Source organism: Engystomops pustulosus, chromosome 3 (genome assembly GCF_040894005.1).
Source record: "Engystomops pustulosus chromosome 3, aEngPut4.maternal, whole genome shotgun sequence".
Classification (NCBI taxonomy): Eukaryota; Metazoa; Chordata; class Amphibia; order Anura; family Leptodactylidae; genus Engystomops; species Engystomops pustulosus.
In genome coordinates this window covers 3,016,649-3,041,630 of record NC_092413.1, presented here as the reverse complement: position 1 = coordinate 3,041,630, position 24,982 = coordinate 3,016,649, and the positions used below count along the sequence as shown (strand labels likewise).

Sequence of the window (24,982 nt, the reverse complement as noted above, 5' to 3'; positions counted from 1 at the left end):
TGGCACCATCTATACATCCGGGGGCGGCACCATCTATATATCCGGGGGTGGCACCATCTATACATCAGGGGGCGGCACCTACTATACATCAGTGGGCGGAACCTACTATACATCCGGGGGCGGCACCATCTAATACATCCGTGGGCGGCACCTACTATACATCCGGGGGCGGCACCATCTAATACATCCGGGGGCGGCACAATCTATACATCCGGGGGTGGCACCATCTATAGATCAGGGGGCGGCACCTACTATACATCCGGGGGCGGCACCATCTAATACATCCGGGGGCGGCACAATTTATACATCAGGGGGCGGCACCATCTATACATTAGGTGGTGGCACCATCTATACATCCGGGGGCTGCACAATCTATACATCAGGGGGCGGCACCATCTATAGATCAGGGGGTGGCACCTACTATACATTAGGGGGTGGCACCATCTATACATCCGGGGGCTGCACAATCTATACATCAGGGGGCGGCACCATCTATAGATCAGGGGGTGCCACCATCTATAGATCAGGTGGTGGCACCATCTATACATCCGGGGGCTGCACAATCTATACATCAGGGGGCGGCACCATTTATAGATCAGGGGGTGGCACCATCTATACATTAGGGGGTGGCACCATCTATACATCCGGGGGCTGCACAATCTATACATCAGGGGGCGGCACCATCTATAGATCAGGGGGTGCCACCATCTATAGATCAGGGGGTGGCACCTACTATACATTAGGGGGCGGCACCATCTATAGATCAGGGGGTGGCACCATCTATACATCCGGGGGCGGCACCATCTATACATCCGGGGGCGGCACCATCTATACATCCTGGGGCAGAACCATCTGTACATCCGGGGGCAGAACCATCTGTACATCCGGGGGCGGCACCATCTATACATCCGGGGGTGGCACTATCTAATACATCCGTGGGCGGCACCATCTAATACATCCGGGGCGGCACAATCTATACATCCGGGGGTGGCACCATCTATATATCCGGGGGTGGCACCATCTATACATCCGGGGGCGGCACAATCTATACATCCGGGGGTGGCACCATCTATATATCCGGGGGTGGCACCATCTATACATCCGGGGGCGGCACCATCTATACATCCGGGGGCGGCACCATCTATACATCAGGGGGCGGCACCATCTATACATCAGTGGGCGGCACCATCTATACATCAGGGGGCGGCACCATCTATACATCAGGGGGCGGCACCTACTATACATCCGGGGGCGGCACCATCTAATACATCCGTGGGCGGCACCTACTATACATCCGGGGGCGGCACCATCTAATACATCCGGGGGCGGCACAATCTATACATCCGGGGGTGGCACCATCTATAGATCAGGGGGCGGCACCTACTATACATCCGGGGGCGGCACCATCTAATACATCCGGGGGCGGCACCATCTAATACATCCGGGGGCGGCACAATTTATACATCAGGGGGCGGCACCATCTATACATTAGGTGGTGGCACCATCTATACATCCGGGGGCTGCACAATCTATACATCAGGGGGCGGCACCATCTATAGATCAGGGGGTGGCACCTACTATACATTAGGGGGCGGCACCATTTATAGATCAGGGGGTGGCACCATCTATACATTAGGGGGTGGCACCATCTATACATCCGGGGGCTGCACAATCTATACATCAGGGGGCGGCACCATCTATAGATCAGGGGGTGCCACCATCTATAGATCAGGGGGTGGCACCTACTATACATTAGGGGGCGGCACCATCTATAGATCAGGGGGTGGCACCATCTATAGATCAGGGGGTGGCACCTACTATACATAATGGGGCAGCACCATCTATATGTCAGGCGGCGGCACCATCTATACGTCAGGGGGTGGCACCTACTATACATCGGGGGGCGCTCTTGCTGGCACCGGTCAGTATCAGGAGCCATAGATTTGCTGCTTGTGGGTGATGACTGACTCCGCCCTCCGTGGACCCATTAGGTGGAGGCGCAATGCTCTGCAGCTGCTGTGTGACCAGGTCCACTTAGTGCTGAGAGCTGCGGAGGATGATGGGAGTTACCTTCAGTGTGCGGTCCTCGCACTCGCTCAGGTTCCTCCAGGGGATGGTCCCGTTGTCCTTGGCTTCTCTGACCATCCACGTTCCCTCCGCGGTGCAGAACCGGAACACTCTGCCCTGGAGCACTGCACAGAGAAGAAGAGACACGTCTTACAGGGATGTACTGCCCCACCAGAACCTGTACATCTAGGTCAGAGTCACATAGAGACAGCGCCCCCCTCTGACAGGTTGTGTCTGGAGCCCCAGAGGGAGGAGAAACTTATTATTTATTTTCATATCCCCCCGAAATCAGGAGAAAAACAGAACCAGATACCAGAAAACCCTCTAAGATCTCTGCCCCACCCCCCACCGGAGCCTACACAGCACGTACACCACCCCCCACCGGAGCCTCCACGGCATGTACACCACCCCCCACCGGAGCCTACACAGCATGTACACCACCCCCTACCGGAGCCTCCACAGCACGTACACCACCCCCTACCGGAGCCTCCACAGCACGTACACCACCCCCCACCGGAGCCTCCACAGCACGTACACCACCCCCTACCGGAGCCTCCACAGCACGTACACCACCCCCCACCGGAGCCTCCACGGCACGTACACCACCCCCCACCGGAGCCTCCACAGCACGTACCCCACCCCCCACCGGAGCCTACACTGCATGTACACCACCCCCCACCGGAACCTCCACAACATGTACACCACCCCCTACCGGAGCCTACACAGCACGTACACCACCCCCTACCGGAGCCTCCATGGCACGTACACCACCCCCCACCAGAGCCTACACTGCATGTACACCACCCCCCACCGGAGCCTACACAGCACGTACACCACCCCCTACCGGAGCCTCCATGGCACGTACACCACCCCCCACCAGAGCCTACACAGCACGTACACCACCCCCTACCGGAGCCTACACAGCACGTACACCATCCCCCACCGGAGCCTACACGGCACTCCCCCTACCGGAGCCTCCACGGCACGTACACCACCCCCCACCAGAGCCTACACAGCACGTACACCACCCCCCACCGGAGCCTACACAGCACGTACACCACCCCCTACCGGAGCCTACACAGCACGTACACCACCCCCCACCGGAGCCTACACGGCACGTACACCACCCCCCACCAGAGCCTCCACCGCATGTACACCACCCCCCACCGGAGCCTACACAGCACGTACACCACCCCCCACCGGAGCCTACACGGCACGTACACCACCCCCCACCGGAGCCTCCACCGCATGTACACCACCCCCCACCAGAGCCTACACAGCACGTACACCACCCCCCACCGGAGCCTACACAGCACGTACACCACCCCCCACCAGAGCCTACACAGCACGTACACCACCCCCCACCGGAGCCTCCACGGCACGTACACCACCCCCCACCGGAGCCTCCACGGCACGTACAACCCCCCCACCAGAGCCTCCACAGCACGTACATCACCCCCCACCGGAGCCTACACAGCACTTACACCACCCCCTACCGGAGCCTACACGGCATGTACACCACCCCCCACCAGAGCCTCCACCGCATGTACACCCCCCCCACCGGAGCCTACACAGCACGTACACCACCCCCACCAGAGCCTCCACAGCATGTACACCCCCCCCCACCAGAGCCTCCACAGCACGTACACCCCCCCCCCCCACCGGAGCCTCCAAAGCACGAACACCACCCCCCACCGGAGCCTCCACAGCATGTACATCACCCCCCACCGGAGCCTACACAGCACGTACACCACCCCCCACCGGAGCCTACACAGCACGTACACCACCCCCCACCAGAGCCTCCACAGCACGTACATCACCCCCCACCGGAGCCTACACAGCACGTACACCACCCCACACCGGAGCCTACACAGCACGTACACCACCCCCCACCGGAGCCTCCACAGCATGTACAACACCCTCCACCAGAGCCTCCACAGCATGTACATCACCCCCCACCGGAGCCTACACAGCACGTACACCACCCCCCACCGGAGCCTACACAGCACGTACACCACCCCCCACCGGAGCCTCCACAGCATGTACAACACCCTCCACCGGAGCCTCCACAGCATGTACATCACCCCCCACCGGAGCCTCCACAGCATGTACAACACCCCGCACCGGAGCCTACACGGCACGTACACCACCCCCCACCGGAGCCTACACAGCACATACACCATCCCCCACCGGAGCCTACACGGCACTCCCCCTACCGAAGCCTACACGGCACGTACATCATCCCCCACCGGAGCATACACAGCACGTACACCACCCCCTACCGGAGCCTACACAGCACGTACACCACCCCCCACTGGAGCCTACACAGCATGTACACCACCCCCCACCGGAGCCTACACAGCATGTACACCACCCCCTACCGGAGCCTACACAGCACGTACACCACCCCCCACCGGAGCCTACACAGCACATACACCATCCCCCACCGGAGCCTACACGGCACTCCCCCTACCGAAGCCTACACGGCACGTACATCATCCCCCACCGGAGCATACACAGCACGTACACCACCCCCTACCGGAGCCTACACAGCACGTACACCACCCCCCACTGGAGCCTACACAGCATGTACACCACCCCCCACCGGAGCCTACACAGCATGTACACCACCCCCTACCGGAGCCTACACAGCACGTACACCACCCCCCACCAGAGCCTCCACAGCATGTACATCACCCCCCACCGGAGCCTACACAGCACGTACACCACCCCCCACCAGAGCCTCCACAGCACGTACACCACCCCCCACCAGAGCCTCCACAGCATGTACATCACCCCCCACCGGAGCCTACACAGCACGTACACCATCCCCCACCGGAGCCTACACGGCACTCCCCCTACCGAAGCCTACACGGCACGTACATCATCCCCCACCGGAGCATACACAGCACGTACACCACCCCCTACTGGAGCCTACACAGCACGTACACCACCCCCCACCGGAGCCTACACAGCACGTACACCACCCCCCACCGGAGCCTACACGGCACGTACACCCCCCACCGGAGCCTACACGGCACGTACACCACCCCCCACCGGAGCCTACACAGCACGTACACCCCCCACCGGAGCCTACACTGCACGTACACCCCCCCCCCCCCACCGGAGCCTCCACAGCACGTACACCACCCCCCACCGGAGCCTCCACAGCATGTACAGCACCCCCCACCGAAGCCTACACGGCACGTACACCACCCACCACCGGAGCCTACACGGCACGTACAACACCCCCCACCGGGGCCTACACAGCACGTACACCACCCCCAACCGGAGCCTACACGGCACGTACACCACCCCCCACCGGAGCCTACACGACAAGTACACCACCCCCCACCGGAGCCTACACGGCACGTACACCCCCACCGGAGTCTAGCCTTTTCTTGGAGCCTGGAGGCTGCCGGGGCCCAGAATACCGGACTGGCTGGCGGTTGCAGTCTAGGGCACGCTGTGGTCATGGTGCTTGGTATGGGGACCGGAGGGCTGTCCTACAGCCTGGCAGCTCTCCAGCAGGTGGTAAGTGCAAGAAAGATGGAGGGAGAGGCTGATGTACTGGTTCTCCCTGGGGCACCCCTGAGTGTCTGTAAGATAAGTCCCTGGGTTATTGATGGGGAGCCAAAGGTGGTAACAGCCGTATCCAGGGATCAGACGGAGGCAACTTTGTGTAAATAAACTCACGGTTCTTTATTGAACAACAGGTAACGGCCTAAACGATTAACAGCAGATTCTCAGGCTGGAAGAGTCATAGAGAGCCGGTCCAGAGGAAGGTTACACACAGCCTGGTAGTAGGTTCAGGCTGGGCTGGTGCAGATGGAGCTGAGTCCTGGTGGTGGATCTCAGCCATGGGCTTAAGTCTCCGGACTAGCCCTGGGTGTCAGGCAGAGGTCTGAGGCACTAGTAGCTCCTAAGGTTAGTGGCTGTGGCAGCACTGAGGGTGCAGACTAGATCTTGAGGTAAGTCCATGTGCTTCCACCCAGCAGAGATTTATATTCCCCGGTCAGGTGGCAGCACCTCTCCAATCACCTTCCAGCTTGTGTTACAGACACATCATTGGATAATAACAGACACCAGTTAACTCTTGCCTGACCAGGCAATTACTCTAAGTTCTCCCTGCATTCTCCTCTGGATAAGCAGCGCAGCAGATGGATCCTGACCTGGAGGGGGCGCTATTCACAACTACCAGCCGTGCACAAGGAATTGTGGGAAATGCACATCAGCAGGTGATGAGACGAGCGCCATGGTCATGTGTGGAGGAGCGCTGCCCCGGGGGTTCATTCTGCAGGTCTGTCTCTTCTTCCTTTATATAAGGGACATTTGATAAAAATCCCCCCCAGAGGGGTAAATAACTGCTACAATGTAACAAAACCCTGCGAGCGCGTGGGTGCTGCGCGCCATTCAGACACTTTGTGTGATGTGAGTGGCAGGAACAGAAATCTCAAAGAAATTATAGCACCGCCCGGGCCCAGACTCCGCTCCATTACCGCTGCTTGTGATGTTATTGTTCTCTGCCGACAGCGCAACATAGTAACAAAAACCCAGAAGCGACACATTCATACTATATCATCTGAGCCGCGCTCTAACCAGAGAAATCACTGACCCCCAAAGAAAAGCTTGTAAAACCGCCAAACCCCGACCATAAATAACACACGGTGCAAAGTCACTGACAGCACTTTATAAAGTCACTTAATAATGGAGCACTGAGAATACAGCCTATCCATCACTAGAGAGCAGCAGTGCCATCACTGAGAATACAGCCTATCCATCACTAGAGAGCAGCGGTGCCATCACTGAGAATACAGCCTATCCATCACTAGAGAGCAGCGCTGCCATCACTGAGAATAAAGCCTATCCATCACTAGAGAGCAGCGTTGCCATCACTGAGAATACAGCCTATCCATCACTAGAGAGCAGTGGTGACATCACTGAGAATACAGCCTATCCATCACTAGAGAGCAGCGGCGCCATCACTGAGAATACAGCCTATCCATCACTAGAGAGCAGCGGCGCCATCACTGAGAATACAGCCTATCCATCACTAGAGAGCAGCGGTGCCATCACTGAGAATACAGCCTATCCATCACTAGAGAGCAGCGGTGCCATCACTGAGAATACAGCCTATCCATCACTAGAGAGCAGCGGCGCCATCACTGAGAATACAGCCTATCCATCACTAGAGAGCAGCGGCGACATCACTGAGAATACAGCCTATCCATCACTAGAGAGCAGCGGCGCCATCTCTGAGAATACAGCCTATCCATCACTAGAGAGCAGCGGTGTCATCACTGAGAATACAGCCTATCCATCACTAGAGAGCAGCAGTGCCATCACTGAGAATACAGCCTATCCATCACTAGAGAGCAGCGGTGCCATCACTGAGAATACAGCCTATCCATCACTAGAGAGCAGCGGTGTCATCACTGAGAATACAGCCTATCCATCACTAGAGAGCAGCGGCGCCATCACTGAGAATACAGCCTATCCATCACTAGAGAGCAGCGGCGCCATCACTGAGAATACAGCCTATCCATCACTAGAGAGCAGCGGCGCCATCACTGAGAATACAGCCTATCCATCACTAGAGAGCAGCGGTGCCATCACTGAGAATACAGCCTATCCATCACTAGAGAGCAGCGGTGCCATCACTGAGAATACAGCCTATCCATCACTAGAGAGCAGCGGTGTCATCACTGAGAATACAGCCTATCCATCACTAGAGAGCAGCGGTGCCATCACTGAGAATACAGCCTATCCATCACTAGAGAGCAGCAGTGCCATCACTGAGAATACAGCCTATCCATCACTAGAGAGCAGCGGTGTCATCACTGAGAATACAGCCTATCCATCACTAGAGAGCAGCGGTGCCATCACTGAGAATACAGCCTATCCATCACTAGAGAGCAGCGGCGCCATCACTGAGAATACAGCCTATCCATCACTAGAGAGCAGAGACATCACTGAGAATACAGCCTATCCATCAATAGAGAGCAGCGGTGCCATCACTGAGAATACAGCCTATCCATCACTAGAGAGCAGCGGTGTCATCACTGAGAATACAGCCTATCCATCACTAGAGAGCAGCGGTGCCATCACTGAGAATACAGCCTATCCATCACTAGAGAGCAGCGGTGTCATCACTGAGAATACAGCCTATCCATCACTAGAGAGCAGCGGTGCCATCACTGAGAGTACAGCCTATCCATCACTAGAGAGCAGCGATGCCATCACTGAGAATACAGCCTATCCATCACTAGAGAGCAGCGGTGTCATCACTGAGAATACAGCCTATCCATCACTAGAGAGCAGCGGTGTCATCACTGAGAATACAGCCTATCCATCACTAGAGAGCAGCGGTGCCATCACTGAGAATACAGCCTATCCATCACTAGAGAGCAGCGGTGCCATCACTGAGAGTACAGCCTATCCATCACTAGAGAGCAGCGGCGCCATCACTGAGAATACAGCCTATCCATCACTAGAGAGCAGCGGTGCCATCACTGAGAGTACAGCCTATCCATCACTAGAGAGCAGCGGTGCCATCACTGAGAATACAGCCTATCCATCACTAGAGAGCAGCGGTGCCATCACTGAGAATACAGCCTATCCATCACTAGAGAGCAGCGGTGCCATCACTGAGAATACAGCCTATCCATCACTAGAGAGCAGCGACGCCATCACTGAGAATACAGCCTATCCATCACTAGAGAGCAGCGGTGCCATCACTGAGAATACAGCCTATCCATCACTAGAGAGCAGCGGCGCCATCACTGAGAATACAGCCTCTCCCTCACTAGAGAGCAGCGGTGCCATCACTGAGAATACAGCCTATCCCTCACTAGAGAGCAGCGGTGTCATCACTGAGAATACAGCCTATCCATCACTAGAGAGCAGCGGCGCCATCACTGAGAATACAGCCTATCCATCACTAGAGAGCAGCGGTGTCATCACTGAGAATACAGCCTATCCATCACTAGAGAGCAGCGGTGCCATCACTGAGAATACAGCCTATCCTTCACTAGAGAGCAGCGGTGCCATCACTGAGAATACAGCCTATCCATCACTAGAGAGCATCGGTGCCATCACTGAGAATACAGCCTATCCCTCACTAGAGAGCATCGGTGCCATCACTGAGAATACAGCCTATCCATCACTAGAGAGCAGCGGTGCCATCACTGAGAATACAGCCTATCCATCACTAGAGAGCAGCGGTGACATCACTGAGAATACAGCCTATCCATCACTAGAGAGCAGCGGTGCCATCACTGAGAATACAGCCTATCCATCACTAGAGAGCAGCGGTGACATTACAGAGAATACAGCCTATCCATCACTAGAGAGCAGCGGCGCCATCACTGAGAATACAGCCTATCCATCACTAGAGAGGAACAACAGGTAACGGCCTAAACAATTAACAGCAGATTCTCAGGCTGGAAGAGTCATAGAGAGCCGGTCCAGAGGAAGGTTACACACAGCCTGGTAGTAGGTTCAGGCTTGGCTGGTGCAGATGGAGCTGAGTCCTGGTGGTGGATCTCAGCCATGGGCTTAAGTCTCCGGACTAGCCCTGGGTGTCAGGCAGAGGTCTGAGGCACTAGTAGCTCCTAAGGTTAGTGGCTGTGGCAGCACTGAGGGTGCAGACTAGATCTTGAGGTAAGTCCATGTGTAAGTCCATGAGAATACAGCCTATCCATCACTAGAGAGCAGCGGTGCCATCACTGAGAATACAGCCTATCCAACACTAGAGAGCAGCGGTACCATCACTGAGAATACAGCCTATCCATCACTAGAGAGCAGCGGTACCATCACTGAGAATACAGCCTATCCATCACTAGAGAGCAGCGGTACCATCACTGAGAATACAGCCTATCCATCACTAGAGAGCAGCGTTGCCATCACTGAGAATACAGCCTATCCATCACTAGAGAGCAGCGGTGCCATCACTGAGAATACAGCCTATCCATCACTAGAGAGCAGCGGTGCCATCACTGAGAATACAGCCTATCCATCACTAGAGAGCAGTGGCGCCATCACTGAGAATACAGCCTATCCATCACTAGAGAGCAGTGGCGCCATCACTGAGAATACAGCCTATCCATCACTAGAGAGCAGCGGCGCCATCACTGAGAATACAGCCTATCCATCACTAGAGAGCAGCGGTGTCATAACTGAGAATACAGCCTATCCATCACTAAAGAGCAGCGGCGCCATCACTGAGAATACAGCCTATCCATCACTAGAGAGCATCGGTGCCATCACTGAGAATACAGCCTATCCATCACTAGAGAGCAGCGGTGCCATCACTGAGAATACAGCCTATCCATCACTAGAGAGCAGCGGTGCCATCACTGAGAATACAGCCTATCCATCACTAGAGAGCAGCGGTGCCATCACTGAGAATACAGCCTATCCATCACTAGAGAGCAGCGGTGCCATCACTGAGAATACAGCCTATCCATCACTAGAGAGCAGCGGTGCCATCACTGAGAATACAGCCTATCCTTCACTAGAGAGCAGCGGTGCCATCACTGAGAATACAGCCTATCCATCACTAGAGAGCAGCGGTGTCATCACTGAGAATACAGCCTATCCATCACTAGAGAGCAGCGGTGTCATCACGGAGAATACAGCCTATCCATCACTAGAGAGCAGCGGTGCCATCACTGAGAATACAGCCTATCCATCAATAAAGAGCAGAGACATCACTGAGAATACAGCCTATCCATCACTAGAGAGCAGCGGTGCCATCACTGAGAATACAGCCTATCCATCACTGAGAGTACAGCCTATCCCTCACTACAGAGCAGCGGTGACATCACTGAGAATACAGCCTATCCATCACTAGAGAGCAGCGGCGCCATCACTGAGAATACAGCCTATCCATCACTAGAGAGCAGCGGCGCCATCACTGAGAATACAGCCTTTCCATCACTAGAGAGCAGCGGTGCCATCACTGAGAATACAGCCTATCCCTCACTAGAGAGCAGCGGTGCCATCACTGAGAATACAGCCTATCCCTCACTAGAGAGCAGCGGTGCCATCACTGAGAAGACAGCCTATCCATTACTAGAGAGCAGCGGCGCTATCACTGAGAATACAGCCTATCCATCACTAGAGAGCAGCGGCGCCATCACTGAGAATACAGCCTATCCATCACTAGAGAGCAGCGGTGTCATCACTGAGAATACAGCCTATCCATCACTAGAGAGCAGCGGTGCCATCACTGAGAATACAGCCTATCCATCACTAGAGAGCAGCGACGCCATCACTGAGAATACAGCCTATCCATCACTAGAGAGCAGCGGTGCCATCACTGAGAATACAGCCTATCCATCACTAGAGAGCAGCGGCGCCATCACTGAGAATACAGCCTCTCCCTCACTAGAGAGCAGCGGTGCCATCACTGAGAATACAGCCTATCCATCACTAGAGAGCAGCGGCTCCATCACTGAGAATACAGCCTATCCATCACTAGAGAGCAGCGGTGCCATCACTGAGAATACAGCCTATCCATCACTAGAGAGCAGCGGTGCCATCACTGAGAATACAGCCTATCCATCACTAGAGAGCAGCGGTGCCATCACTGAGAATACAGCCTATCCATCACTAGAGAGCAGCGGTGTCATCACTGAGAATACAGCCTATCCATCACTAGAGAGCAGCGGTGCCATCACTGAGAGTAAAGCCTATCCATCACTAGAGAGCAACGGCGCCATCACTGAGAATACAGCCTATCCATCACTAGAGAGCAGCGGTGCCATCACTGAGAATACAGCCTATCCATCACTAGAGAGCAGCGGAGCCATCACTGAGAATACAGCCTATCCATCACTAGAGAGCAGCGGTGCATTCACTGAGAATACAGCCTATCCCTCACTAGAGAGCAGCGGCGCCATCACTGAGAATACAGCCTATCCATCACTAGAGAGCAGCGGCGCCATCACTAGGAATACAGCCTATCCATCACTAGAGAGCAGCGGTGCCATCACTGAGAATACAGCCTATCCATCACTAGAGAGCAGCGGTGCCATCACTGAGAATACAGCCTATCCCTCACTAGAGAGCAGCGGTGTCATCACTGAGAATACAGCCTATCCATCACTAGAGAGCAGCGGTGCCATCACTGAGAATACAGCCTATCCATCACTAGAGAGCAGCGGTGCCATCACTGAGAATACAGCTTATCCATCACTAGAGAGCAGCGGTGCCATCACTGAGAATACAGCCTATCCATCACTAGAGAGCAGCGGTGTCATCACTGAGAATACAGCCTATCCATCACTAGAGAGCAGCGGTGCCATCACTGAGAGTACAGCCTATCCATCACTAGAGAGCAACGGCGCCATCACTGAGAATACAGCCTATCCATCACTAGAGAGCAGCGGTGCCATCACTGAGAATACAGCCTATCCATCACTAGAGAGCAGCGGCGCCATCACTGAGAATACAGCCTATCCATCACTAGAGAGCAGCGGAGCCATCACTGAGAATACAGCCTATCCATCACTAGAGAGCAGCGGTGCATTCACTGAGAATACAGCCTATCCCTCACTAGAGAGCAGCGGCGCCATCACTGAGAATACAGCCTATCCATCACTAGAGAGCAGCGGCGCCATCACTAGGAATACAGCCTATCCATCACTAGAGAGCAGCGGTGCCATCACTGAGAATACAGCCTATCCATCACTAGAGAGCAGCGGTGCCATCACTGAGAATACAGCCTATCCCTCACTAGAGAGCAGCGGTGTCATCACTGAGAATACAGCCTATCCATCACTAGAGAGCAGCGGCGCCATCACTGAGAATACAGCCTATCCATCACTAGAGAGCAGCGGTGTCATCACTGAGAATACAGCCTATCCATCACTAGAGAGCAGCGGTGCCATCACTGAGAATACAGCCTATCCTTCACTAGAGAGCAGCGGTGCCATCACTGAGAATACAGCCTATCCATCACTAGAGAGCATCGGTGCCATCATTGAGAATACAGCCTATCCCTCACTAGAGAGCATCGGTGCCATCACTGAGAATACAGCCTATCCATCACTAGAGAGCAGCGGTGCCATCACTGAGAATACAGCCTATCCATCACTAGAGAGCAGCGGTGACATCACTGAGAATACAGCCTATCCATCACTAGAGAGCAGCGGTGCCATCACTGAGAATACAGCCTATCAATCACTAGAGAGCAGCGGTGACATTACAGAGAATACAGCCTATCCATCACTAGAGAGCAGCGGCGCCATCACTGAGAATACAGCCTATCCATCACTAGAGAGGAACAACAGGTAACGGCCTAAACAATTAACAGCAGATTCTCAGGCTGGAAGAGTCATAGAGAGCCGGTCCAGAGGAAGGTTACACACAGCCTGGTAGTAGGTTCAGGCTTGGCTGGTGCAGATGGAGCTGAGTCCTGGTGGTGGATCTCAGCCATGGGCTTAAGTCTCTGGACTAGCCCTGGGTGTCAGGCAGAGGTCTGAGGCACTAGTAGCTCCTAAGGTTAGTGGCTGTGGCAGCACTGAGGGTGCAGACTAGATCTTGAGGTAAGTCCATGTGTAAGTCCATGAGAATACAGCCTATCCATCACTAGAGAGCAGCGGTGCCATCACTGAGAATACAGCCTATCCAACACTAGAGAGCAGCGGTACCATCACTGAGAATACAGCCTATCCATCACTAGAGAGCAGCGGTACCATCACTGAGAATACAGCCTATCCATCACTAGAGAGCAGCGGTACCATCACTGAGAATACAGCCTATCCATCACTAGAGAGCAGCGTTGCCATCACTGAGAATACAGCCTATCCATCACTAGAGAGCAGCGGTGCCATCACTGAGAATACAGCCTATCCATCACTAGAGAGCAGCGGTGCCATCACTGAGAATACAGCCTATCCATCACTAGAGAGCAGTGGCGCCATCACTGAGAATACAGCCTATCCATCACTAGAGAGCAGCGGTGTAATCACTGAGAATACAGCCTATCCATCACTAGAGAGCAGCGGTGCCATCACTGAGAATATACCCTATCCATCACTAAAGAGCAGCGGCGCCATCACTGAGAATACAGCCTATCCATCACTAGAGAGCATCGGTGCCATCACTGAGAATACAGCCTATCCATCACTAGAGAGCAGCGGTGCCATCACTGAGAATACAGCCTATCCATCACTAGAGAGCAGCGGTGCCATCACTGAGAATACAGCCTATCCATCGCTAGAGAGCAGCGGCGCCATCACTGAGAATACAGCCTATCCATCACTAGAGAGCAGCGGTGTCATCACGGAGAATACAGCCTATCCATCACTAGAGAGCAGCGGTGCCATCACTGAGAATACAGCCTATCCATCACTAAAGAGCAGAGACATCACTGAGAATACAGCCTATCCATCACTAGAGAGCAGCGGTGCCATCACTGAGAATACAGCCTATCCATCACTGAGAGTACAGCCTATCCCTCACTACAGAGCAGCGGTGACATCACTGAGAATACAGCCTATCCATCACTAGAGAGCAGCGGCGCCATCACTGAGAATACAGCCTATCCATCACTAGAGAGCAGCGGCGCCATCACTGAGAATACAGCCTTTCCATCACTAGAGAGCAGCGGTGCCATCACTGAGAATACAGCCTATCCCTCACTAGAGAGCAGCGGTGCCATCACTGAGAATACAGCCTATCCATCACTAGAGAGCAGCGGTGCCATCACTGAGAATACAGCCTATCCCTCACTAGAGAGCAGCGGTGCCATCACTGAGAAGACAGCCTATCCATTACTAGAGAGCAGCGGCGCTATCACTGAGAATACAGCCTATCCATCACTAGAGAGCAGCGGCGCCATCACTGAGAATACAGCCTATCCATCACTAGAGAGCAGCGGCGCCATCACTGAGAATACAGCCTATCCATCACTAGAGAGCAGCAGTGACATCACTGAGAATACAGCCTATCCATCACTAGAGAGCAGCGGTGTCATCACTGAGAATACAGCCTATCCATCACTAGAGAGCAGCGGTGCCATCACTGAGAATACAGCCTATCCATCACTAGAGAGCAGCGGCGCCATCACTGAGAATACAGCCTATCCATCACTAGAGAGCAGCGGTGTCATCACTGAGAATACAGCCTATCCATCACTAGAGAGCAGCGGTGCCATTACTGAGAATACAGCCTATCCATCACTAGAGAGCAGCGGTGTCATCACTGAGAATACAGCCTATCCATCACTAGAGAGCAGCGGTGTCATCACTGAGAATACAGCCTATCCATCACTAGAGAGCAGCGGTGCCATCACTGAGAATACAGCCTATCCATCACTAGAGAGCAGCGGCGCCATCACTGAGAATACAGCCTATCCATCACTAGAGAGCAGCGGGGTCATCACTGAGAATACAGCCTATCCATCACTAGAGAGCAGCGGTGCCATCACTGAGAATACAGCCTATCCATCACTAGAGAGCAGCGGTGTCATCACTGAGAATACAGCCTTTCCATCACTAGAGAGCAGCGTTGCCATCACTGAGAATACAGCCTATCCATCACTAGAGAGCAGCGGTGCCATCACTGAGAATACAGCCTATCCATCACTAGAGAGCAGCGGCGCCATCACTGAGAATACAGCCTATCCATCACTAGAGAGCAGCGGTGCCATCACTGAGAATACAGCCTATCCATCACTAGAGAGCAGCGGTGCCATCACTGAGAATACAGCCTATCCATCACTAGAGAGCAGCGGCGCCATCACTGAGAATACAGCTTATCCATCACTAGAGAGCAGCGGTGCCATCACTGAGAATACAGCCTATCCATCACTAGAGAGCAGCGGTGCCATCACTGAGAATACAGCCTATCCATCACTAGAGAGCAGCGGCGCCATCACTGAGAATACAGCCTATCCATCACTAGAGAGCAGCGGTGCCATCACTGAGAATACAGCCTATCCATCACTAGAGAGCAGCGGTGCCATCACTGAGAATACAGCCTATCCCTCACTAGAGAGCAGCGGTGTCATCACTGAGAATACAGCCTATCCATCACTAGAGAGCAGCGGCGCCATCACTGAGAATACAGCCTATCCATCACTAGAGAGCAGCGGTGCCATCACTGAGAATACAGCCTATCCATCACTAGAGAGCAGCGGCGCCATCACTGAGAATACAGCCTATCCATCACTAGAGAGCAGCGGTGCCATCACTGAGAAAACAGCCTATCCATCACTAGAGAGTTTGTTATGTCCCCTGTGAGGTCGTCACTATCATCAAGATACAGGGGAGCGTATGGACACCCACCTATAGATACAGGGGAGGGTATGGCCACCTACCTATAGATACAGGGGAGCGTATGGACACCCACCTACAGGGGAGGATATGGACACCCACCTATAGATCCAGGGGAGGGTATGGACACCCACCTATAGATACAGGGGAGGATATGGACAGCCACCTATAGATACAGGGGGACATGGACACCCACCTATAGATACAGGGGAGGGTATGGCCACCTACCTATAGATACAGGGGAGCGTATGGACACCCACCTACAGGGGAGGATATGGACACCCACCTATATATACAGGGAAGGGTATGGACACCCACCTATAGATACAGGGGGGGATGGACACCCACCTATAGATACAGGGGGGGATGGACACCCACCTATAGATACAGGGGAGCATATGGACACCCACCTATAGATACAGAGGAGGATATGGACACCAACCTATAGATACAAAGGGACATGGAAACCCACCTATAGATACAGGGGAGGATATGGACACCAACCTATAGATACAGTGGAGGATATGGACACCCACCTATAGATACAGTGGAGGATATGGACAACCCCCTATAGATACAGGGGGGATGGACACCCACCTATAGATACAGGGGGACATGGACACCCACCAATAGATACAGGGGGACATGGACACCAACCTATAGATACAGTGGAGGATATGGACACCCACCTATAGATACAGTGGAGGATATGGACAACCCCCTATAGATACAGGGGGGATGGACACCCACCTATAGATACAGGGGGACATGGACACCCACCTATAGATACAGGGGGGATGGACACCCACCTATAGATACAGGGGAGCGTATGGACACCCACCTATAAATACAGGGGGGATGGACACTCACCTATAGATACAGGGGAGGATATGGACACCCACCTATAGATACAGGGGAGGATATGGACACCCACCTATAGATACAGGGGGACATGGACACCCACCTATAGATACAGGGGGGATGGACACCCACCTATAGATACAGGGGAGCGTATGGACACCCACCTATAGATACAGGGGGATGGACACTCACCTATAGATACAGGGGAGGATATGGGCACCCACCTATAGATACAGGGGAGGATATGGACACCCACCTAGAGATACAGGGGGACATGGACACCCACCAATAGATACAGGGGGACATGGACAGCCACCAATAGATACAGTGGAGGATATGGACACCCACCTATAGATAAAGGGGGACATGGACACCCACCTATAGATTCAGGGGGGATGGACACCCACCTATAGATACAGAGGGACATGGACACCCACCTATAGATTCAGGGGGGATTGACACCCACCTATAGATACAGGGGGGATGGACACCCACCTATAGATACAGGGGGACATGGACACCCACCTATAGATACAGGGGGGGATGGACACCCACCTATAGATACAGGGGGGGGATGGACACCCACCTATAGATACAGAGGGGGGTGGACACCCACCTATAGATACAGGGGGGGGATGGACACCCACCTATAGATACAGGGGGGATGGACACCGACCTATAGATACAGGGGGGATGGACACCCACCTATAGATACAGGGGGACATGGACACCCACCTATAGATACAGGGGGGGATGGACACCCACCTATAGATACAGGGGGGATGGACACCCACCTATAGATACAGAGGGGGATGGACACCCACCTATAGCCTCGGGGACCACACAAGCTGCAGTGGTGAAATACTTTCCTACCAGTAAGGTTTCCTGCAGTTTCTGGAGTTGTTGTCCCCACAAGGTGAGTCCTCGAGGTTTCTCCGCTCGCTGGGAGCCAACACTCAGAAATCAAGATAATGAGATATTGAATTTAGCCGAAGCGACACCACAGCGAATGTCACCGTCACTTATCATTAGACGCCATAACGGAGGCGCGGACCCTGACACCCTGTCCTGTAATAACATCGCATTATACATGAATATAACACGGGGACAATCCTCCAGATCATCAACTCTGCAAGATTACTGTACTATACGTGAGAATCCTCGGGTTACACCGCTAGAAGCTTCGGTCACATCTGGATGTACAATCCGGCCATAGTCGACAATAGACCCGCCCCCACTCAGGGAAGGATCCGCCCATGCTTTACAAAACCTCCGCCCACATTCAGGAAGAGACCAACCCTTGCTTGGGAGAAGATCCGCCTATGCTCAGGAAACAATCGGCCCACACATCAAGGCATCTCCCACGTGTTCAGGACAGGATCCGCCCACACCTAGGAAAAGGTCCCTGATTGGAGCAGATCCACCCAGGCTTAAAGAGAAGATACATTCATACAAAGAGATCTCCCCAGGCTCCGGAAGGGATCTGCCCAAAGATCCGCTCTCAGGAAGAGTACTGCTCAGGTAGAAGATCCAGTCAGACTGCGGGGATGTTACCCAATCTTGCAGGCAAACCTCCAGCTGTGACACCCGGAAAACAAACCAGTATCCACGAAAATAAGTCCATGAAAGGAGGGGGTCGTGAAGGTAAGACCCCTCCCCCATGCTCACCTTCCTCTTTTTACCCCCCTCTGTTTCCACCAATCCCCCACCACCTCCTCAGCCACTGACCTGCTGACCTCCTCCCACTCCCCACAGTCCTAAGCTCTTCAGGGCTTCTAAGAAGATCCACCCACGCCTAGAAAGAGGGCCTGCCCACGCTCAGGAGATGATCCACATTCAGAGAGATCTTGATGTCAGGGCCACAGATATGTCTTAGGAAATTTTCTCAATATTCTATAACTACCCAATTCCACATTTTTCATGGATTTTGCAACAGTCGTGTGTACCCATGACAGCCAGGTGCACCCTCACCTGTGACACCTACAATGGTCCTATCAGTGACCATCACTGCATCAGTCTCTAGCGCCACCTATAGCATCACCAGGTGACATTCTGTAGCTCCGCCCATCCCCTAGCAGCCAATCAGCTGCTGCTCCGGGAGGATATTTGTATCAAACTTTTGGAAACTTTGAGTGTCAGCGGAGGCCTGATGGGGGCGCTGCTGCAGCTCATCTCATTATGAGGAGCACGAATCTCATGAGCTTCTCCAGCAGCTGCGTGGCGGATACCACGGATGTTAATTAACAATAATGTGAGATAACGAGGCGACAGCGAGCGGAGATCAGCGAGGCGCGACACCCCGACGAACGTCATTAATTAGGAGTCATTGTACTGCGGAGCAGCAATAACCTGACACCCCCCCTGGGATATGATATGGGGTCCCGACTGATTGTAATACACCAAGTGCTTGAATAGTCCCACAAGCAACAGGAATTAACCCCTTCAGTGCACAGAATGACGAGCCCTGAAGTGGTTAATGACTGCAGGGAGGTAGGGCGCAGGACCAGGAGAAGGTCAATAAAGTTTTAGCAGATGGTGTAAGGTGTTAGGAGGAAGAGATACTGCAGAAGAGGGGTCAGGGGGATTAAAGGTCGGCCACAAAAAAAGCCAGGGGTCTTCACAGAAGTAGAAGGGGAAGACGAGAAGACCATTGGAACAACTGGTCCAGGATCGGGTGGAGATAGAAGCATCTGGATGGCTGCAGGGGCTACTGGATCGCCGGCTGCTACAACGGTAGGGGATCCAGGTTCCCCAGCTCCGCAGAGAGGCCATAATGTAGTCGTTCCCTCTTCCAGGTGCAATCCTGGTGCAGCTTCCACTGTGCTTCCAGCAGCGGGCCTAGGGGTAGCAAAGAGCGTCACTCACGGGGATCACCCCATCAGCCAGCCCTCCTCCTCACCTCTGACTGGCCAGCCCCCGCTTCTGCGTCCACCCCTGCCCCGGCGGAGGGCTGCAGATTATTCCAGCAGATGCCGTCCTCGCAGCAGGCGGGACAAGAAGAGGAGCTGTAGAAGATCTTATCGGAAGTCTAAGGGTCACGTCGCAGTAGGAGGTCACGGAGGAGCTCCAGCGACTCCACGGATTCCGCCTCTTTTTCTTCTTCCTCATCTGAAAACCGACACAGCAGACAACGCAGGTCTTAAAGAAGTCAAAACTATCGCCATGGGAGTGCTACATTGAGTGGGCATCTCCAACCTCCCAGGCAGGTTAGGGGGCATACCCTTCCAGTGGGACCAGGAGTGCTGCTGGGGCCGTAAGCCTACAATGAGGGTCACTGTCACTTTGCCCACCTAGATGACCTAGACCACCAGAGGCCATAGAAGCCATGGCTCCTAATGACCTAGACCACCAGAGGCTATAGAAGCCATAGCTCCTAATGACCTAGACCACCAGAGGCCATAGAATCCATAGCTCCTAATGACCTAGACCACCACAGGCCATAGAAGCCATGGCTCCTAATGACCTAGACCACCACAGGCCATAGAAGCCATGGCTCCTAATGACCTAGACCACCACAGGCCATAGAAGCCATGGCTCCTAATAACCTAGACCACCACAGGCCATAGAAACCATGGCTCCTAATGACCTAGACCACCAGAGGCCATAGATGCCATGGCTCTTAATGACCTAGACCACAAGAGGCTATAGAAGCCATGGCTTCTAATGAACTAGACAACCAGAGGCCATAGAAGCCATGGCTCCTAATGACCTAGACCACCAGAGGCCATAGAAGCCATGGCTCCTAATGACCTAGACCAGTGATGGTGAACCTTTTAGACGCCGAGTGCCCAAACTACAACCAAAACCCACGTATTTTTCGCAAAGTGCCAATGCGACAATTTAATCAGTAACTTATTACTCCCTGCCCTGTCACAGGTTTAAATTGTGTTGGCACATGAGGACACCAATACAGTAGAAAGAAGGAGAAGAAGTTTGGATTATCATTGTAGCTTCCTTCTGGTGTCCTGGGCTGCCTGGGACTGCAAGAGGACTTGAGTCCTGTCTGGCAAACTCTACCCTGGGGTGATGGCAAGGGTGCCCATATAGAGGGCTCTGAGTGCCACCTCTGGCACCCGTGCCATAGGTTCGCCATCACTGACCTAGACCATCAGAGGCCATAGAAGCCATGGCTCCTAATGACCTAGACCACCAGAGAACATAGAAGCCATGGCTCCTAATGACCTAGACCACCAGAGAACATAGAAGCCACGGCTCCTAATGACCTGGACCATCAGAGGCCATAGAAGCCACAGCTCCTAATAACCTAGAGCACCAGAGGCCATAGAAGCCATGGCTCCTAATGATCTAGACCACCAGAGGCCATAAAAGCCATATCTCCTAATGACCTAGACCACCAGAGGCCATAGAAGCCATATCTCCTAATGACCTAGACCACCAGAGGCCATAGAAGCCATGGCTCCTAATGACCTAGACTACCAGAGGCCATAGAAGCCATATCTCCTAATGACCTAGACCACCAGAGGCCATAGAAGCCATGGCTCCTAATGACCTAGACCACCAGAGGCCATAGAAGCCATATCTCCTAATGACCTAGGCCACCAGAGGCCATAGAAGCCATGGCTCCTAAAGACCTAGACCACCAGAGGCCATAGAAGCCATGGCTCCTAATGACCTAGACCATCAGAGGCCATAGAAGCCACAGCTCCTAATGACCTAGACCATCAGAGACCATAGAAGCCATGGCTCCTAATGACCTAGACCATCAGAGGCCATAGAAGCCATGGCTCCTAATGACCTAGACCACCAGAGGCCATAGAAGCCATGGCTCCTAATGACCTGGACCATCAGAGGCCATAGAAGCCATGGCTCCTAATTACCTAGACCACCAGAGGCCATAGAAGCCATGGCTACAAATGACCTGGACCATCAGAGGCCATAGAAGCCACAGCTCCTAATAACCTAGAACACCAGAGGCCATAGAAGCCATGGCTCCTAATGACCTAGAACACCAGAGGCCATAGAAGCCATGGCTCCTAATGACCTAGACCACCAGAGGCCATAAAAGCCATATCTCCTAATGACCTAGACCACCAGAGGCCATAGAAGCCATATCTCCTAATGACCTAGACCACCAGAGGCCATAGAAGCCATATCTCCTAATGACCTAGACCACCAGAGAACATAGAAGCCATGGCTCCTAATGACCTAGGCCACCAGAGGCCATAGATGCCATGGCTCTTAATGACCTAGACCACCAGAGGCTATAGAAGCCATGGCTCCTAATGAACTAGACAACCAGAGGCCATAGATGCCATGGCTCCTAATAACCTAGACCACCAGAGACCATAGAAGCCATGGCTCCTAATGACCTAGACCACCAGAGACCATAGAAGCCATGGCTCCTAATGACCTAGACCACCAGAGGCCATAGAAGCCATAGCTCCTAATGACCTAGACCACCACAGACCATAGAAGCCATAGCTCCTAATGACCTAGACCACCAGAGGCCATAGAATCCATAGCTCCTAATGACCTAGACCACCAGAGGCCATAGAAGCCATAGCTCCTAATGACCTAGACCACCACAGACCATAGAAGCCATATCTCCTAATGACCTAGGCCACCAGAGGCCATAGAAGCCACGGCTCCTAATGACCTGGACCATCAGAGGCCATAGAAGCCACAGCTCCTAATAACCTAGAGCACCAGAGGCCATAGAAGCCATGGCTCCTAATGATCTAGACCACCAGAGGCCATAAAAGCCATATCTCCTAATGACCTAGACCACCAGAGGCCATAGAAGCCATATCTCCTAATGACCTAGACCACCAGAGGCCATAGAAGCCATGGCTCCTAATGACCTAGACTACCAGAGGCCATAGAAGCCATATCTCCTAATGACCTAGACCACCAGAGGCCATAGAAGCCATGGCTCCTAATGACCTAGACCACCAGAGGCCATAGAAGCCATATCTCCTAATGACCTAGGCCACCAGAGGCCATAGAAGCCATGGCTCCTAAAGACCTAGACCACCAGAGGCCATAGAAGCCATGGCTCCTAATGACCTGGACCATCAGAGGCCATAGAAGCCATGGCTCCTAATTACCTAGACCACCAGAGGCCATAGAAGCCATGGCTCCTAATGACCTAGACCATCAGAGGCCATAGAAGCCACAGCTCCTAATGACCTAGACGATCAGAGACCATAGAAGCCATGGCTCCTAATGACCTAGACCATCAGAGGCCATAGAAGCCATGGCTCCTAATGACCTAGACCACCAGAGGCCATAGAAGCCATGGCTCCTAATGACCTGGACCATCAGAGGCTATAGAAGCCATGGCTCCTAATTACCTAGACCACCAGAGGCCATAGAAGCCATGGCTACTAATGACCTGGACCATCAGAGGCCATAGAAGCCACAGCTCCTAATAACCTAGAACACCAGAGGCCATAGAAGCCATGGCTCCTAATGACCTAGAACACCAGAGGGCATAGAAGCCATGGCTCCTAATGACCTAGACCACCAGAGGCCATAAAAGCCATATCTCCTAATGACCTAGACCACCAGAGGCCATAGAAGCCATATCTCCTAATGACCTAGACCACCAGAGGCCATAGAAGCCATATCTCCTATTGACCTAGACCACCAGAGAATATAGAAGCCATGGCTCCTAATGACCTAGGCCACCAGAGGCCATAGAAGCCATGGCTCCTAAAGACCTAGACCACCAGAGGCCATAGAAGCCATGGCTCCTAATGACCTGGACCATCAGAGGCCATAGAAGCCATGGCTCCTAAAGACCTAGACCACCAGAGAACATAGAAGCCATAGCTCCTAATGACCTAGACCACCAGAGGCCATAGAAGCCATGGCTCCTAAAGACCTAGACCACCAGAGGCCATAGAAGCCATGGCTCCTAATGACCTGGACCATCAGAGGCCATAGAAGCCATGGCTCCTAAAGACCTAGACCACCAGAGAACATAGAAGCCATAGCTCCTAATGACCTAGACCAGTGATGGTGAACCTTTTAGACGCCGAGTGCCCAAACTACAACCAAAACCCACGTATTTTTCGCAAAGTGCCAATGCGACAATTTAATCAGTAACTTATTACTCCCTGCCCTGTCACAGGTTTAAATTGTGTTGGCACATGAGGACACCAATACAGTAGAAAGAAGGAGAAGAAGTTTGGATTATCATTGTAGCTTCCTTCTGGTGTCCTGGGCTGCCTGGGACTGCAAGAGGACTTGAGTCCTGTCTGGCAAACTCTACCCTGGGGTGATGGCAAGGGTGCCCATATAGAGGGCTCTGAGTGCCACCTCTGGCACCCGTGCCATAGGTTCGCCATCACTGACCTAGACCATCAGAGGCCATAGAAGCCATGGCTCCTAATGACCTAGACCACCAGAGAACATAGAAGCCATGGCTCCTAATGACCTAGACCACCAGAGAACATAGAAGCCATGGCTCCTAATGACCTAGGCCACCAGAGGCCATAGAAGCCATGGCTCCTAAAAGACCTAGACCACAAGAGGCCATAGTAGCCATGGCTCCTAATGACCTAGACCACCAGAGAACATAGAAGCCATGGCTCCTAATGACCTAGGCCACCAGAGGCCATAGAAGCCATGGCTCCTAAAGACCTAGACCACCAGAGGCCATAGAAGCCATGGCTCCTAATAACCTAGAGCACCAGAGGCCATAGAAGCCATATCTCCTAATGACCTAGACCACCAGAGGCCATAGAAGCCATATCTCCTAATGACCTAGACCACCAGAGGCCATAGAAGCCATATCTCCTAAT

General features: G+C 53.5%; 1 protein-coding gene across 1 annotated transcript in view; it reads right to left on the bottom strand.

Annotated features, from left to right (window-relative positions):
- The window catches only part of LOC140120783 (glucagon-like peptide 1 receptor), a 207,251-nt gene that overhangs the window by 29,295 nt on the left and 152,974 nt on the right, over positions 1-24,982 (bottom strand). Inside the window, exon 4 of the mRNA XM_072139726.1 lies at positions 2,071-2,192. Within this exon, the coding sequence (XP_071995827.1) occupies positions 2,071-2,192 (122 nt within the window). The remainder of the gene's footprint in view (positions 1-2,070; positions 2,193-24,982) is intronic.